General features: G+C 37.6%; 1 protein-coding gene across 3 annotated transcripts in view; it reads right to left on the reverse strand.

Annotated features, from left to right (window-relative positions):
• Positions 1–426: 426 nt before the first annotated feature.
• Positions 427–19039, reverse strand: part of LOC136880956 (thiamine transporter 1) — an 84376-nt gene continuing 65763 nt past the window's right edge. For 2 of the 3 annotated variants that reach the window (XM_067153504.2, XM_067153505.2), the window contains exon 9: positions 427–7172. In XM_067153504.2, coding sequence (XP_067009605.2) covers positions 7056–7172 — 117 coding nt within the window. In that variant the 3' untranslated portion in view covers positions 427–7055. The remainder of the gene's footprint in view (positions 7173–19039) is intronic. The other variant, XR_011018694.1, reaches the window with a different exon arrangement.

Below are 19039 nucleotides of genomic sequence, written 5' to 3' on the forward strand. Positions count from 1 at the left end.
ATCCATACAAAACTGGCTGCACTAAGGCTAGTCATCAGTGAAGTCACCGTGTCACATTTAGTGTGCTGAAATCTAGTGTCCAATTTAACAAGCATTTGTACATTTATACTTGATGCAAATCAATCAATCAATCAATCAATCAATCAATCAATCAATCAATCAATCAATCAATCAATCAATCAATCAATCAATCAATCAATCAATCAATCAATCACCACAACAACAAGTGATTTTCTATGTTGGCGTGTATCTTCTGTTGTCACCACATTTTAGCGCTCTACTCATTTCTAGGAAGTGTGTTTACAGCTTAATATTCTGGTATATTCTAGAACAAATTTTTTACTTTCACTGCTCTGTCTGCCTGTCTCAGTCTCATTCTTACCTTTCACAAAATGAAAGTGACAGAAATATTAGTGATGCATTTCCTTCTGTAGCAAATCCATGTTATTAATGGTGTGAATAGTTCTATTCTGGAGTTAGTGTGTATGTTTCATTGGATTTGGTAGATTGACACATAATAGATGCCTTATGGCTTAGTGAGGAAATCAAGTGGGGAAACAAGCTTACACCTCACTTTCCTGGTATGCCTCTTCAGAGATGCTTAGGTTATCTATGACAGCTGATAGTTAATCTGTAGGGGATACAAACCAACTTGCAGGTTGAGGATGATGTATCTTTCTCTTGGTAACTCACTCCCTGATATTGACATTTTCACACCCTATACATCCTTCAAACACAAACATAAAAGATTCCTTCGAATTCCTCTCCAAGTGTCCATTTTTTTTTCAGTCTTTCCAAATAGTGCCTTCTCCTCTTGCTATTTCTGTCAATTGACCCTCGCCAGATATCATCATTATTCATGTTATTTCTTATTGTTTGTTAACCTTACTGTTGATACTTATTATTTTTTATCTTGATTGTTATTTTATTAATACTTGGCTAAATTTTGTTATATTATTAGTGCAAAATGACTCACCATGAACCATGAATAAACAAATAAAAATAAATGCAGTACATTCTCACATTTCACCACCATCAAGTTTACATCTTTATTTTATTTCCTTTTATTACCTTCCATAATTATTCACAATAATATTTACAAGCCTAGTTGTACAGAACAATACATAACCTAAAAAGTAGACATTATAAGTCCCATTTCTAACTATGAGGTCATTGTTCCATCATATTATTTTCATGTCTCTAGAAAAATATGTAATTAAGATTTGGCTATATTTTCTTCCTTGTATTGCAAAATAATACACAACTAATGAAATTTAGAGTCAATTATTTTACCTTACCTTGGCCATTAGTGCATGCTCTAAAATATTATTTTCTGTATGCCATTTAATTACTTTTCAACAATAACATGTGCTTATTGTAATTACATTACATCTCACAAATGATATATTAAAAACTTCAGTTTATACACTCGCTCGTGTAAGAAGATACAGTCTCCAACTAATATAAACAGATTTCATTCAAATCTGAATCATTCAGGAAAAATACACTAAATCAAATACGTTTTAAAAACATATCTGTCATTTGTAAAAGGACACATGTGCACAAAAGTAAATTTTAAGGGATGCTAAAAAAAAAAAAAAGAATGTCTCTCCAACCTTTGTCCTGTTTTTCTACACAGTCAGGTATGAAGTGAAATGAATCTCTGTAACGAGTTTTTATGACCGGATGCTCATTCTGATGTCAACCTCATCAGAGGAATGAATGAGATGATAACATGATAGTAGGAAAGGAGAGGGTGAAACCCAGTGCCAGCACATAGCCTACTCCTGTGAAATAGCACCACGAGGTCTGCTCAAGGATTAAAATCCCCCATCCAGGAGCATTCCTGAAAAGTGTCAGAAGCCTGGTTTGGAGCAAGGATGTCCCTCAGAGAAGCAAAAGGGTGATATACAGGATGTACTATATACCTATTCTGACGTATGCAGCTGAGACTTGGGTAATGAGGCAGAGAGCCGTGAATAGTATACAGGCAAGTGAAATGAAATTTCTGAGAAGCAGGATAGGAGTGACAAGATGGGATAAGATGAGAAATGAGAAGGTTCGAGATATAGTAAACAAAGAGCCATTACAGAATAGGATAGAGGCATCTAGACTTAGATCGTATGGACACAAAGAGAATGACAGAGGAAAGGATACTGAGGAGGATGCACGAAATGGAGATAACAGGTAAACGACCAAGAGACAGGTGGATAAAGGAGTGGAAGAGTGTGTACAGAGAAGAGGAGAGGACTGGGCAAGAGTGACTACAGAGAAGTGGTGGAAGACAAGAGGAGATGGAGAGGCTTATGTTCCAAGCAGACCCGGCCAAGAGCTGGATGATGATGATGATCTAATGGATGAATCACCATCAACTGTGACATGGGTCCTCATTCCATATGAATACTGGAAAGAGGTTTGGAACTGAATCCAGACTCCTCACATGCAATTTAGTGATTAGAAATTGTATACCACCACCTCTCCTACCCTGCTGGCTAATATTCTGATGGTGAAAAATGCCCAGAAAATCTTTAGTCATCAGTCCTATGGACTTATTAGTGTGGAAATTGTCTGATAACCTGTAATTGTGATGTTATGATGAGAAGCCCAGGACTTGAAATATGTACTATTCCAAGTAATTTACTCAAGCAAGGGTGGAAATTTTTCCCTCAGAATAGATGTTATCAGGGCAGGAATCTGAATCTGAGATCTACCAATGGTGCAGCTTCCCCGCTGATTGCTGAATGAATGAAAGTGAGTGATAATAAATGTGTAAAGTTGCTCTCTGATATAGCATATTGCTTATATCCATCTAATATTTAATAGGTAATCCATGGTGGACAGGAAAACAGAAAATGCAGTTCTATGAATGTATCCTTTCCCATGAAAGAAAATACTTGTTTAATACAATTAATTTTCACTTTATATCTTCTCTTTCTGTTGAAAAATGAACTGATTTCAATGAAGAAAATTGAGTTTTATGCAAACAAGATTAGAGGCAAGGACTTGCAAATTTTTAAAACTGTAATAAATAACAGAAGTAACCAAACCGGATCAATAAGGAAAACCATCATAGGAAGAATGGCTCCCCAAGCCAGAGACACAAAATATGTAGCAGAATAGAATGATTAGAATGGCATAAAGAAATACTTATTACGACATACCTTCATAGTCAGATCCCTATTAAAGTGCATCCTTTTGTATCATTGGCAAAGTATGTTTATCTTCCTCCTTATTTCCTTCTTTTCTACTGCAGTGGCCACCAAATCAGGCCGATGACAGAAAATGAGCTGTTGCCAGATAAGGGAACAACAAACTGACATAGGGTCAAGATTATAAGCTATAAATTTCATTTTTGTTCCGTACTGAAGTGCAATTATAAGAAATAAATTGACAAGAGGGTCCACCTTTTCAATACAATATACTGTATATACACATATACATACATACATACATACAATATATTGTATTGAAAAGAGTCAAGAATCGCTTACCCTTGTGCATGGAGTTGTAACTCTGACTATGGTGTACTGCCTATAGTTCAATTGTAAGCCAGCCAGCCAGCCCACGCCAAACAGCTGTTGTCGCTGTACTGTTAAATTCAGTGACAGTACTACTAAACGAGGATAATGTATGTACTCTACCTTGTTGTGGAAACTGAAAATACTCGCTGTATCTTATACTAGCATGTGTGATCCATCTGTTATCTGGTTATTGATGCTCAGTTACCAATATTTATATGGTTACTTTCCATGGAAACTAAAAATATATTTTTATTAAGACAATTCCTACATTCTCCCCCAAAAGATAATTAAACTATTGAAATCTGCATTCTTTTCTGAAGCTGGTAGTGTAAATTATTTGGCAACAATCTAGCAGATAATATTAGAAGCTCATGAGGCAACACAGTGCCTCGTGCTCCCAACAGTGGTTCAATCAGACATATTTCTTGTCAGTTACAAGAGAACCATGTGGCACAACAATATTTTTCTCATTCATCCAATTTTGTGGCTACTACAGTAGTCTGATAATCTGCCTGGATATTTCCTTTCTTTCATACTTTTAATACAAGTAACACATTTAAATTAAGCTGAAAGTAACAGTATTTCTACCACTGGGCACTGATCAAGCACGTAAGGTGATCCACTGGGAAACACTGTAATGCAGGATATACAAGCTTCCCACACAGAATGTCTTTATTTATACACCTAGCACATAGTAGGCTATATCTGAACTACACAATACAAGAGAAATTATATTTTTAAAAAGAGGGACAGTGTCCTTTTGCAATTGACATTCCCTGATATACTATAGACTAGGGTACAATTAAGTAACAAGCTCTGCTTGTAAATACATTTAAAACATAACAATAACTAAACAACATTAACAAAACATCACTAACACTGATATTCATCTCTAAAAGGACAAGACCAGCTACCCTTAAAAGAAAAATACAAAGAATAATTTTGATGTAATTCATGAACAAGGCAATGGATTAATTAAAATAATAATAATAACAATAATCTTTGTACTAAAAGAGTCTACTAAAAACAGCTTTGGCAAACCCATCCGTCCGTTCTACTGGACCAATCTGCTTCATTTTTGTTTTATTCTCTCCGGAATTACCTGCCGGTGAATCATAACATGTTGATATGTCTCTAAGTTCAGTTAACTTTGAGTAATCACAAAATCAAGTCATTAAATGACCACTCCAATAATTGCAGACGAAGGCTTACCCTAACCTGCAATACATTCTGTTCTTAGCAGGTTGCTAAGTGAATAACACTTTAATTAATATTCTGATATATGTGATTTTCATCCTTGGTAATGTCATTGCATGTAGCCAAGTTTGATTAATACCTGTCAAGCCAGAAAGTATACACTTCCTCTGAGCACAGAAGAATACGTTTCCCTACAAGATAGTCTTTGATTCACTAACCTTTCCCAACTTCCAAATACATTCAACAGATGGCAGAGCATTCCTAATAACTTACATGCTGCTAAGAGAAAAAGGACTACGTACAGACCCCATCATGTCATACAACTTAGATAATATCTGGGAACATCTATCGAAGGATAACCTAGCAAAAAAAAAAGAGCTCCTTTGAGACTAACCCTTGACCTCACAAGACAACCGTTTTACATAGAAGAACTGTGATTAAAAATATCATTGCCTTCTATGACACAATACCAAGCTTTACATTAAGAACAGCAGGATAAAAAAAGCATGTATACAGATAGATTTTTACATAACAGACGACCTGATGACATCAGAATGGATGAATTCTGACTACGAACTGTGGCATACCATAACGTGCTTCTTATTAAATGTTCTTAAAACCATTGAAAAGGGTGGCAAAACAATATGACTACGACAGGCATATCAATGTAGTTGGTCCGTTATTGGACATTGGTTCCCTATGCAAATCAACATCTATGACGGTAATCCCAAAAATAAGGTCTTCTCATTTTTTATAAATACAGAACTCCGTTCGTGTGGCTGTTGGTCACAATATTGTGAAGAGTGTTTCCCGTGCTCGCATATAAACATTCGCACGCCGCACTCAGTCTTGGCTTGACAGCCGTTGAGAATGGAGCTGCCGCTGGATGTTACCGCCAAGTGCATGGGTGTTAAAAATGTTCTAAGTGATGTAGAAAGTTTGCAGCCGGTCGGACTGAAATTCATGACGAACAAAAGGAGCAGGAGACCGTCAATTTCTGTAAAGACAGTTATGAAGGTTGAGCAAACCATGTGTGAAGATCGGCAGATCACCCTGGATGATCTCTGCACTTTGGTTCCTGAGGTTTTCCGAAGCGCTGCTCACAGAATTTTAATGGAAAAGTTGAAATACCGGAAGGTGTGCACAAGATGGGTGCCAGCACCGACGACAAGGTGAAAGATGAGGTTCACAACTTCCTGAACAGCATGGCGGCGAGCTGGTATGACATGGGCATTCAAAAACGGTCACAGCGTCCACAAAAATGTATCGACTGAAATGGTGATTATGTAGAATAATAGCTAAATGTTCAAGCTGTAAAATGATGTAAACTATTGTAGAAATAAACAGGTCTATGTATTTATAAAAAAATAGGAGACATTTTTGGGATTACCTTCATATATCATCAGGCATATCAGGGCGAGTTAACTGAGCTATATATAACGAATGCTGCAGAGCAGCATGGGTCCTCTAGTAATAATAATAGTAATAATAAATACAAGCCAGTACTTATGGCAGTAAATAAAAATTAATGAACAATGTTCGACAAAATTAAAATATTTAATATTCATGGTGGCATTCGCCTGCTGATCAGCATCTGTGGTGTACCTGGTATGTTTAATGGCTAACTTAAGTTGCTCAAAATAAAATCAATCAAAAATCAATTCATGAATGGTTCAAAGGGTGACTTATAAATCAATATTATGATAAACTAATGGTAAAATTATCAAAAGGAGAAGTTTGATAAATTTCCAACTTCTTCAAAATCATTCAAGAATAGACTAGGTGAAGAACTGTTAGGGAATCTGCCACCTGGGCAACAGCCCTAAATGCATATCAATGGTGATTGACTGACTGATTGATTGTAAAAGCCATTAATACATTCTAATATTTAGCTCTTTGATATCTTTTAAAACAATGCAACTTTCTATGAAGTCAAAGACAATTATCTCAGGAGTCATAGTTATTTTGTATTTGCAATGTTGGAGAGAGAAATAAATTTGATTTTGTTTGCTGGGAATCTCAGGTGACTACAGTGATCCAGAATATCAGTGTGTTACAAAAGGTTGGTACAATACATAATGGCATTTCAAGTAAGATAATCTTGAAGTGTTTTTAAATAGGTAGAATTTTGACTTTTGCCTCAAGAGAAATCCAGTGCCTGCTCATGAATTACATTAATAAACATGGATAAAAATCTAACACCCAAAACGGAACTGTTCTGGTAGTGTATCATAATTATAAGACATTATACTAAACATATAATTTTTTGGGGTCACAAGCTCAGAAGAGCATAGGATAAAAATTTCTAAAAGAATAAAACAAGTCCAGAATGAGGACTTATCTTACAACGAGAGTTGCCTTAGGCTGCCGAATACATGCACAGCAAATTGTGTACACTGCCATGGCGAGGAACACAACTCCAATGATCAGAAAATAGCCACCATATACTCGATACTGAAATTAAAAGAATTAAATTCATGAATATAAATAACAAGAAAACAAATTTCATTTTTAACACTTTGATACTCAAGGCATGCTTAGGTCACATCTTTTGATGGATTAGCCTGGTCCTTTTCTTCTGCTACATCATCCACACATAAATTACAAAGGCGGATCAAATATAAACGGGAATTTGAATGTACCACTGCTGTTAGTAATAATTCTGAGGTGGGGCTTTGTCAGGATGATGGTGGGGGTGTCTGGAGAAGGGGTTTGCATACGTGAACATGATGGAGAGCTGGGCTGCTTCAGTGCGCCATGAGTGAGCAAGAGGTGCACACGTCTGTTGCGTAATGCATCATTATCAAATTTCTCACAAAAGAGGGCACCAAACCTTCTGAAATTTTGAGACGGCTCTGCGCACAGTTTGAGGAAGACACACTTTTTCAGACTTGAGTGTATGAGTGTGCTAAAAAATTTGTGGCAGGAAGAGAAGCTGTGGGAAATGAACCTGATAAAGGAGACCGCGGACAAGTAACACTGCAGACAACATTGTTGCCATTCGTGACGTTACTGGTGAAGATCGGTGAATAAAAATTTTGCAAATTGGTTTAGCCATACGAATAAATTACGGAAGTGTTCAAACCATCATCCGAGATGAACTCCATTTCATAAAATTGTCTGCCAGGTGGGTTCCTCGTCTTCTCAACCAGGAACAAAAAAACTATGCTAGGAAGTTTGTCAGAGAAGGAGAGGATTTCTTGCATTGTATTGTGACTTGTGATGAAACTTGGGTGCATCATTACACCCCAGAGCCAAAGCAAGCAAGCATGGAGTGGCAGCGAAGAGACAAAGCAAGCCAAAATATGCCCATCTACTGGAAAGGTGCTTGCAACTGTTTTCTGGGACTCCACAGGCATTTTGCTGTGGATTTTCTTCACGAACGAAGGACAATAATGCAGCCTATTACTGTCACCTTTTGGATGAAGCAAAAGCTGTGTATTGCAGCAAGTGACGCCGGCAACCGATCCAAAACGTCATTCTTTTGCATGACAATGCAAGGCCACATACTGCAGTTTAACATGGGAAAAACCAGAGGAAATTCACTGGACACCTCTGGAACACCTTCTGTACAGCCCTGCGACTACCATTTGTTTGGACCACTCAAAGAAGACCTAGGAGGACAGCGGTTCGCTGATGATGGAAGTGTAGAAGAGTTCATGTGCAACTGGCTCCGCACACATTCCTCTTCTTTCAATCAGGGCGGCATCAAAATCTTACCAATCCGATGGAGAAAATGTATATCGAAGGCAGGACACTATGTAGAAAAGTGAGGCATCAAAATCTTACCAATCCGATGGAGAAAATGTATATCGAAGGCAGGACACTATGTAGAAAAGTGATCTCTATATGTGTATTATTTTGGTTGATGCATAAATTTAAAAAAAATAATTCTCGTTTATATTTGATCTGCCCTCGTAAACTTAAATGTTGGTCACACAAAAAAATATTTATGACATTTATATTGTTTCTCATGCAGTCTGTAACCGCTATTGGGAACAACTACAGTTACACATAAATAATAATCATAATAGAAATAGTAAATAACATAATAATACTTGTAGTAAATAAGATAATACTTAATAATATGAACAAGGAGGTAGAAATATGACGCAGTGGCGGAGAATTCATATAAACCAAAACAGGGAACACTTACAGGCCTAAAAATGACAACTAAGACAGGATGTGGAAGCTGCGGGAAGCCCTTATCAAGGTACATGGAACGTATGACGTTATGGGGGAGAAAAGACTTACAAGAAACACCCTCTAGCTCAACTATATTAAAAATGACAAGAAAGTTTTACAAAATACAGTTCCATGACACGGAAACAAGACATACTTAAGTAACTTAACATAAAACTTGATTTAACAATGAAGGTGATGCTACATTAAAGGTATAGTTTAAAGCGAAAGTATTTAATGGATGAAAGAATTGAAAGTACGGCAATTGGAACCTAGGGTAAACTCGGACTCATCAAATTAAACTTTTAAGATGACATTAAGCGAAGAAATAATGAAACACAAAAGGAATTAAACTAAATGAAACGAAACCGGAAAACATTGAGAATAACATAGCAAAAACACTGAAATAACACTTACTTCGGAAAGGCAGGAGTTCCGGAGGGTAGCCCTCGAGCGCGAACGCTCGTGAGGGCGGTCGGATGGAAAATGACGCCGAACTCACGCATCATAATTCGAAGCCGGCCACAAGGCCGGAAATGGCCCGATTATAATCAACCAATAAGATCAAACTTACCCTAGATTCCTGGACCTTTTTGCCAATAGGAAATCTTGTGACCATATATGGTCATTTTAACATCGTTAGCAATTGCACAAGTTCTGGAACATTACGATTACAACACCAAAATTTCATCATAGGAAACCACGCTTGCAGTACAGGCACAGGATGCTCCATAATAAACCACCTTACAAATTTTACATCAGATTACATAAAAACTACATTTAAAAAAAATCACTTCAAAACACTTTTGCGAGTTGCAATGTTCATACAGTTCAATATTTCTTGTGGTTACATGAAATTCCAGTAGAGTCCAGAGTTGCAAAAAAAATTAAATCCTTCAGACAAATAAAAAAATTAAAATTTACATTTCCAAACACACTGTAGTTTCAGTTCTCTGTCCCACCAACCGGTGACACAGTCAAAGCATTCTTTTCTCTTGGATTATTTTTAGCATTTATAATATGCTATAAGTCAACTTTGGCTGTTACATGCATCAACAACAAAATGAGCATACTGCAGTAGTCAGGAATATAACTCCAAGGATAAGAAAACTGCCACCATATAATTGATACTGCAATGAAACAGAAAGATACAAAATGTCACAACATGCAGAATTATGATCATGATTATGATTATGATCATTATGATCATTTTTTGGCACTTTGCAATTCATTACACACAACAGCCACTTCAGCCGACTGACTGGACATCTTTCTCACTATTCCTTACATGTATGTAACTACTGATGCCCGCAACAATTTTTGCAATAAGCAACAGCCCCACTAATCATAGATGTTTCAAAAAGAGAAGTGCATTACACTATAAAATTGCAGGTGATTAATATGACTGTAAAAGTAAACCTGTGTCCTCATTCCAAGCTCTTTTCAGGCACACCTGCAATGTAGGTGGGCTGCATGTACAATTTCAACCACATACCAATCCTACTGCCAATCATAAATTTTTGGCAGTACCGGGAATTGAACCACGCCTTTACACATACATTATAATTACAAGAAAAAGTAAAAAAAATAATTTCCCCATACCCAAAACACTGTGTTGGAAGGAGATATTTTGAATAATAAGATTGAAAACATAGTTCACAATTACTTTGAATAGGTAACGACTGCACCATGGTAGGGCCTAGGTAGATAGACTTTATCAGCAGTAAACATGTCACATGTTTAGAATAAGTGTACAGATACTGAGGAATGACAAGCAAGGAAGGCCACCAAATTTGAATTCCTTACAAGTTGCTTTACATCGCACCAACACAGATAGGTCTTATGGCGACAATGGGATAGAAAAGGGCTAGGAGTGGGAAGGGAATAGCCATGGCCTCAATTAAAGTACAACCCCTGGTGTGAAAATGGAAACTAAGGAAAACCATCTTCAGGGCTGCCGACAGCGGGGTTCGAACCAACAAACTCCTGAATGTGAGCTCACAGCTTCGCAATCCTATCTGCACAACCAACTTGCCCGGTACCAATTTGAAGATGACGGGCTATGTCAAATGTGCTAATGAAATGATTAATGAAAATAGCTGAATGACAGTGGACAAAATTGTGGCTGCAATGATATGTCACATGCAAATATGCACCATATCGCACAGCATCTGAAAATCTGCATAAAGTGTTCCCAACACAAGGAATGAGTCCAAAGAGTTCTTGTGTTTCTGCAACGATACATGAAAGATGGAAATGACTACTTACACACAACTGTGACCAAGGATGAGGGTTGGATGCAACATTTCTCACTGGAAAACAAAACTGAGTTACTTGTAAGGAAGCACCCTTATTTCCTATCTGCGAAAAGCTGAACAATTCAATCTGCCAGAAAGGTGATGGTGACGTTTTCCCTTTAATATTCATAAGGAATTCATGTTCAAAGGGCCCATGACAACTACAGCATCATATTGTGAAACTCTGAAGAGAACAGTTAACCGTTTATGGCTTAAACGAGTAATCAAACTCTGAAGAGGTTGAGAAATGCAAGTGAAGATCAATGGGCAAGAAAACCAACAAAAGGCACTGGGCTTCTTCATGACAATGCAAACCCACATTCAATAAGCATTACAGCAGACCTCCTGCAACAATTCCAATGAGAGGTACAATCTAGATCTTGTACACTGTCATTTCCATGTGTTCAAGTCTATGAAACGAGAACTTGCAAAGTTACTGTGATGAGCAGGGCAAACATGTAATGCAGGGATGGTTATCAAGAGTTGGACAGAAAGTCTTAACTTTTCTTTAAAAATTGCTACACGCCGCACTGGCACAGATAGGTCTTATGGTGACGATGGAGAGGAAAGGGCTAGGAGTGGGAAGGAAGTGGTCATGGCCTGAATTAAGGTACAACCCCAGCATTTGCCTGGTGTGAAAATGGGAAACCAGTGAAAACCATCTTTAGGGCTGCCGACAGTAGGGTTCAAACTCACTATCTCCCGAATACTGGGTACTGGCCACACTTAAGCAACTGTAGCTATCGAGCTCAGTAAAGAATTTTTTTTTTTTTTTGCTATTTGCTTTACGTCGCACCGACACAGATATGTCTTATAGCGACGATGGGAGAGGAAAGGCCTAGGAAGTGGAAGGAAGCAGCCGTGGCCTTAATTAAGGTACAGCCCCGGCATTTGCCTGGTGTGAAAATGGGAAACCACGGAAAACCATCTTCAGGGCTGCCGACAGTGGGGCTCGAACCCACTATCTCCCAATTACTGGATACTGGCCACAATTAAGCGACTGCAGCTATCAAGCTCGGTAAAGAAAGTTTTTGAACAAGGAACAGAGAAACTACAATAAATATTGGAAGAGACTCTGTGATGATGTAGGAAGGGAGTTTTGGTACAGGACTTTCATGTAAATTTAAAGAATGACATATCTTCCATGCAATACATTTTTCATGTGAATACAAATAATCTTTAAATTCACCTACATACAAGTGCAAGAAATCTTTTCCCATGTTTTCTTTTCAATCTAAAAATTTCTGAACATTTTATTCCAAATCAACTATTCTTTCAGATATTTTTCGTCCTTTATTGAATGTGTTCAGCTTTCACTTCCATACAACAGTGCACTTCAACCATCTTGTACCCATAATCACAGATTTACTGTATTTATAAGTAGCAGCCATTTTTCTAATATTCTCTGAGATGGTACTGTCAAATAGTTGAATTTAACTTCGAGCTGAATTTTTTTGCTTCATGATATGAAGAGTCAAGGTATTTTTCATTTGATTTCAACAAGTACTTCGTTTAATTTTTAAAACTGACCATGTAGCTACAAATAAAAGTAGGGGAAAGTGGGGCATAACTGGGCAGTCGGGTTCAAAACGGGTACTCCAGTTCTGCCTCAGTTATTGCTGCTACCTGGCTGCCAACGGCCGAACAAATCTACCAAGACCAAAGAGAAGCTGCAGGGAGCTCACCATTTTACTGTGGAGATTTGTTTAGTTGTGACGAATGTTTTTGTATTTTTGTGATGTCTTGATTCAACTTTCTATTAAGCTGCATTGATTACCACCAAAAGTACTACAGCAGTAACAGTAAAGCTAAGTACATTGTATGTAGTTTATTACTATAGGCTTACGACAATATGGCTGTATTTTAGATTCAGTTTAATTTTGTTTGGCTAGCCCATGTGTTTCTTTACAACTACCAGCGAGGTGAAACCGGTTATGACACATGGGGCAGGACCGGGTGGAGCCCAGTTTTACCACACCTATTCAGCACTGCACAATAATCATCATCATCATCATCATTGTTGTTGACCAACTCCAGTTTCCCAGGTGTGGTATACGAGCCCCTTCCATTCTGTTCGGTCCATGAACCATTTTTCGTTCACAATCCGCTCCCAATCCTGACCTCTCTCCCCTACATCCTTCTTCACTAAGCCTGTCCATTTTTCTCTAGGTGTGCCCACTGGTCTCTTTCCCCTTATTTCTCTTTCATACTCCTTTCTTGCAGACCTATTGGCACTCATTCTTTTCACATGACCAAACTACTTCAGTCTTGCCTTTTGGATCTTCTGGAGTAAGGAGTCTTCTAGTCCTACGTCTTCTCTGACTTTTTCATTCCTTTATCCCTCCTGATCTTCTGGATCATTGTGCATAGGAACTTCATTTCTGCTGCTCGGAGTTTCGAGTTGTCCCTTCTTAATGGTGATACTAAATTCCCATGAAGGGAATTAGATATTTTTCCACCAATAGAGCATATCATATGCTCTATGCATATCATATGCTCTATGCTCTATTGGTGGAAAAATATCTAATTCCCTTCATGGGAATTTAGTATCACCATTTGGAATTGCTAGGCGGGCATTAATTCCATTGTGGAGTTTTATCTCCCGTATGCAGTTATCAGACTGTGCTACATAAGAAGCTTCTGATAAGTTCACCTGCATACACCCCAGCATCAGTGGGTAGGGTCTGACACATCCCACTCTGACGAGTCTAGTGTCAGACCTAAGACGAAATGCTGGTTAATAGAGCAAACGCCTGAAAACCCATACATCCAATTTTTGATCTGATTTTTGTCCCTTCTTGTTAATGTAGTGGTTTCCAGGCTGTATGTGAGGATAGGGGTTTAGTATGATTTATACAATGTCTGCACAATAATAGCTATATAAATAGATTTTTTTTAAATAACAAAGTGTGAGAGAGTGTGTGTTTGTGATAAGTGCTTTTATTTGACATACAACTTAAAATGTGTTGGCCTACACTTTAAAGTTTTTAATTTGTACAAAATAAGTATGGTGTTGCTAATTTCATTTACTTATTCATTTTTTGTTCAGAATCTGATGCTGGAATAAGAAACCAAGAGCATACGTGAGAAAATGGGAACAGAAAAATATGGAATTATCAATGACGATTACTTTGTTTGAGATCCGTGCAAACTAAAATTATTGTTTAATGTTTTTACATATGGTGGAAAAAGAGAGCAATTTTGAGCACAACCACTTTCAAACATGTACGTTATTTGGTTGCTAAATAGGACCAGTTATCTCCGTTTACAATTATAAAGTAAACAATGAAGAAAAAGAATGTGTTTTCTAACCGGGTGATTTGGAATTTTCTAATTTTTATAATAACAAACAGAATGACTGTCTCGTTAATTAGCGAATGCTAACTTATGAAATAAAATTATTCAAAGATCATCTATGCAGGTTTTAATAGTTATTTGCAAAAAAACATAGCTTTAGGAAGCTGCCAAAGTCTAGCCACCCGGTTTTACTCCAGCGGACTTAACAATCACTCTATCACTTTCCTCTTTTACATATCAGAAAACCAACCCAAAATGGCTAATACCATCAGGAATGATTCTTCCCGCCCTCACGCTCATAAAACTGCTACTTATAATAGTCTGGCTGACAGAGCTTTTAGAATACCTATGTCAAAAAAGAATTTACATAAAGAACTCAATTTAATTCGTTCGATAGCTAAAAGCAATGGATTCAAGGATGCCTTTATTGAGAGAATCATTAACAAGTTTAAGCACCACCCTAATACCACCCTTCTGAGAAGTAAACCCAAAGCCAATATTTTTCCTACCTTCACTTTTACTAACAAAATTCACACTATCACTAATGTCTTTAAAAAAACCCTAAGATTTCTTATAGAACTGGTAATAGAAGCATTGACACTCTTCATAACACCCCCTCAATAAACAAAAATAATATTTTTCATAGTTCCGGAGTGTACAGATTATGCTGTCATGACTGCAGCAGTTTGTATCTAGGACAAGCAGGAAGAAATTTCAGGATCAGATATGCAGAACACGTCAACAATAAGTTCTCAGCAATAGATCAGCATATGAAGGATTTTCACCATAATTTTACTAATATTGAACAAGATCTCACAGTAATACAGGTTCTCAGTAAAGTCCTTCGCTTGACATCACTGAGAGTTGTTACATTCACCTAGATCAATACTTCAATTCAGGTTTAAATCTCAACGACATCTCTGAGAAACCAAAAATATTGTTCGACTTTCTGATTGCATTTTTCAGACTTAAACAAATTTCCAAAAGCAAATTAGTTTTTCAAAGCACAATACGTTTTCACGACACGCTCTCTCACCACATCACCCTACCTAATTCTCCTCTTTCTTCCCCCGCTCCCATCCCATCTCTAACTCAAATTCTCCCCTCTCCTTCCTTCCCTGTCCCTACCTATCCTCCTACTCCCTCTCATCACCTTCCCTGATTAACTTCTTCCCCTTCCCCTACCAACACAAGTACTTACGTACTGGTCTCGGTGTCATACGACTCTCAGTGTCTTCTCTAACTCCTGGTTACACACGTCGCACATGCTGCCAGAGGTGAGTCTCATATTTACTCAAATTTTTTTAAGACAGGACCTCATTATTTTTCAAAAGGTTTTCTAAATATCCCCTTTTCTCTCTCTGCTTCAGGTCCCACCTTGAACCGAGAATACCTTCTAGCACCCTGGGGCAAATATGGTTCTGCCTCATTTTCACATAAAAATATAAAAATTAAAAATCCACAGCAGACGAACTCCAGCCATAGCTTTGTTACGGATTTTTTTAGTTAGAGAAGACTTGCATTTTACCATGAAAAGCGGAGCTTGAAGAATTTTCATGTTCTTTCCAGATTTAAAACTTGTTACGTCATTTTAAAATACAGTAGAAGTCTGTTATGGTGAGAATTCATAACAGCAGAAAATTAACTCGATTCTACCGATTTTTTTTTTAAGTCGGGAAAACCCCCATACGCATTCAAATTGGTATGAAATGGCAATCAGTTTGTTCAAAACTTGTATTTTCGCGGATAATTTACACATTACGGCTTACTTGATTGTTATTTTTCGAAATCCGACACTACGTGAAAGTGTATGTTTAATTTCATTCTGAAAAGTTGTAGTACCATATTTCTCCAAATCCAAGACGACCTGCAAATTTTCCTTCAAAAAAATTAAATCAGGCTTAAAAAGTGCTTTGTAAAATCATATGGAATGCCTTTCTTGTATAGTATGCATGTTAGACTATTTTTAGATGCCGAACTTTGGCTTTAAATAAGCCGTATTTTTTGCGGCTGCACAATTATTCTTTATTTCTGCGGGTTTAATAACCATTGACTTAAAACTGACATCATAATATCGAAGAAAACCCATTGAAAATTTGCCGGCAAAACCTATTCCACGTGCCTCCACAATTCTATTATCCCCCAGGAAAATATTCTTGCTCACTATAAAACTGTTATTTTCACTCAGCATCAGATATAACTGGCTGCAGCTACACGCACGTCTCGCTTGCCGGGTTCGACCAACTTCAGCGGCTAGCGATGTATTGGCCTAATCGCGGACGTTGAAGGTTAACAAACGAGTTTACTGCGGCGCGGTATGGCCATTCCGCCTTTGCGTTTCTTGTGCACATACCTCGCAATTTCATTTTCGACTTCTTTAAAGCATCCTTGTTGCGAGCCACTGAATGCATTTTTTGTACAGTACGCATTTTTAAGCTATTTTTGTCTTCACACCAACGCCGAATATTAGCTTTGGTTAGGCATATGATGTATTTTCTTGCAGCTGTACAATTATTCTACATTTCCGAGTGTTTAATAACCTTGAACTTGAAATTGGAATCATAATATCGACGAGAACCCGTTGAAAATTTGCCGCCAATACCTGTTCCACGTATCTTTACAATACGTCGATCCATCATGAACATATTCCTGCTGTCTATAAAACTTAATTTTACTACGCGTCAGGTACAGAAGACGCTTTATAACGCTGCTGCTGAGTAGCCGTAGCCTTTCTAAGAATTTGAAGGCTCACATGTTTTGATGCCATTCTGCAGATTTGAGAAATGTTTTTGTAGAGGCTAACAGAACGTCATTCTCTCTTCACTATTTCCCGAAATCCAGTGACGTTGCACATAGGCACTGTACAACCGGTTGCCACGGCTAGCGATGTATAATAAAGAGGCAGTCGTTTGTTGTCAACGAGTTTCGTGTGCGCTTGCGCGCGGGGGGAAAAGAAGAGAAGCAGCGTGGTTACTGCGGTAGTTGCCAGTGGTGTTGATTACTGTTAGGCCGTAAATGCAAGACGACCCTCGCTTTTTCACATGAGATTCAGAGAATACGTCGTCTTGGATTAGGAGAAATACGGTATCACTCCAGAGGCTTCTGTGGGAAACATTTCAGTATTCTTCATATGGAATCACCTAACCGTATATGTATCATGAAAACATATTTCAAACGTCGAATGTACAGAAATGATAACCTCCTCACTGAAATTTCCGAAATTTAACTAGACGCAAGAAAATACGTTACATACGCATTTATTAAGAAAACGTGTTATCCCCTTTCTTTTCGAATTTTCATTAGAGAACAGCAGTCGATGGGTATTACTAATAGACTCCAACATTATCTTCGAATGTCTATGAGAGAGCTCGCAAATGCACATAGCGAGAAAACTATACAATACCGAAGATGATCGATCGCATTTTGTGGCAGACGTTTCAGTTTTCTTTTTCAAACAGCGTCACCTATCCTAACCTAACTGTACTATGCATATGATGAAAACATACTTCAAGCGCCAGTAGCTATAAATTTACATGATAATAACCTCTCAGTAATTTAACAGACATGAGAAAATACAAACTAATCTCTGAAATCAATGATGCCCTCTGTCATATCTTGAGGACCAAGCTCAATAGCTAGTCGCTTAAGTGCGGCCAGTATCCAGTAATCGGGAGATAGTGGGTTCGAGCCCCACTGTCGGCAGCCCTGAAGATGGTTTTCCATGGTTTCCCATTTCCTCTTTCCGCGCACTTTGCTTTTTACTGGCTTTTCTCAATTTTAATAGGTCCAATTTGTTTTCCGCTATGAACTGAGAATTCCACCAATTAATATCACCAGGCTACTTTCTTCTCAACAAGAATTCAAAAAACTTCACATTCTGCACAACAATCAACCATGCAGCCCAACAACACAGTTCGTTTACTTAATACACCAACTGCCAAATGCTCCGCTTAAGCTGATACAGTGTTTAGTCGACTCTTCTTCCAGAGAGTATCAACTACACATTTTGTTACCGAGACATTGTACATACCTGTATATTTTTATATATGTGTCAGTTTACTTTGTGTTCATTCTTATTGCCATAGCACTCGGTCCACAACCGTTATGTATCACCAGGACCTAGTGAATTCCATGAGTCTATAAATTTTAACAACACAGAGTACCTTATTTGTACTTTTGTTCCAGAATTCTTAGCATGTATAATGTACTTGTATTAATTATTACTCACCTACATCACATGTAATATTTCATTTTCATTTGCAACATTTCAACCACACTTCATATTGTAAAATTATATTTTCATAAGACTCTTACTGCTAGAAAACACGTTTTTAGGATTTCGCCAAATATTTTGTGTATGTTCTAATATGGCTGATGGGCCAATGACCTTCGATGTTAGGCCCCTTAAAACAACAAGCATCATCATCAATATGGCTGATGATGACCCCGAGTAGGGTTGAAACTAGTCCCGTGTAATGTAAATATTGTAAATACAACTTAGTATTGAATAGGTGGAAAACTCTATACTGTGCATTATTTATATGT

The sequence above is a fragment of the Anabrus simplex genome, chromosome 9, assembly GCF_040414725.1.
Source record: "Anabrus simplex isolate iqAnaSimp1 chromosome 9, ASM4041472v1, whole genome shotgun sequence".
In the NCBI taxonomy this organism is placed as follows: Eukaryota; Metazoa; Arthropoda; class Insecta; order Orthoptera; family Tettigoniidae; genus Anabrus; species Anabrus simplex.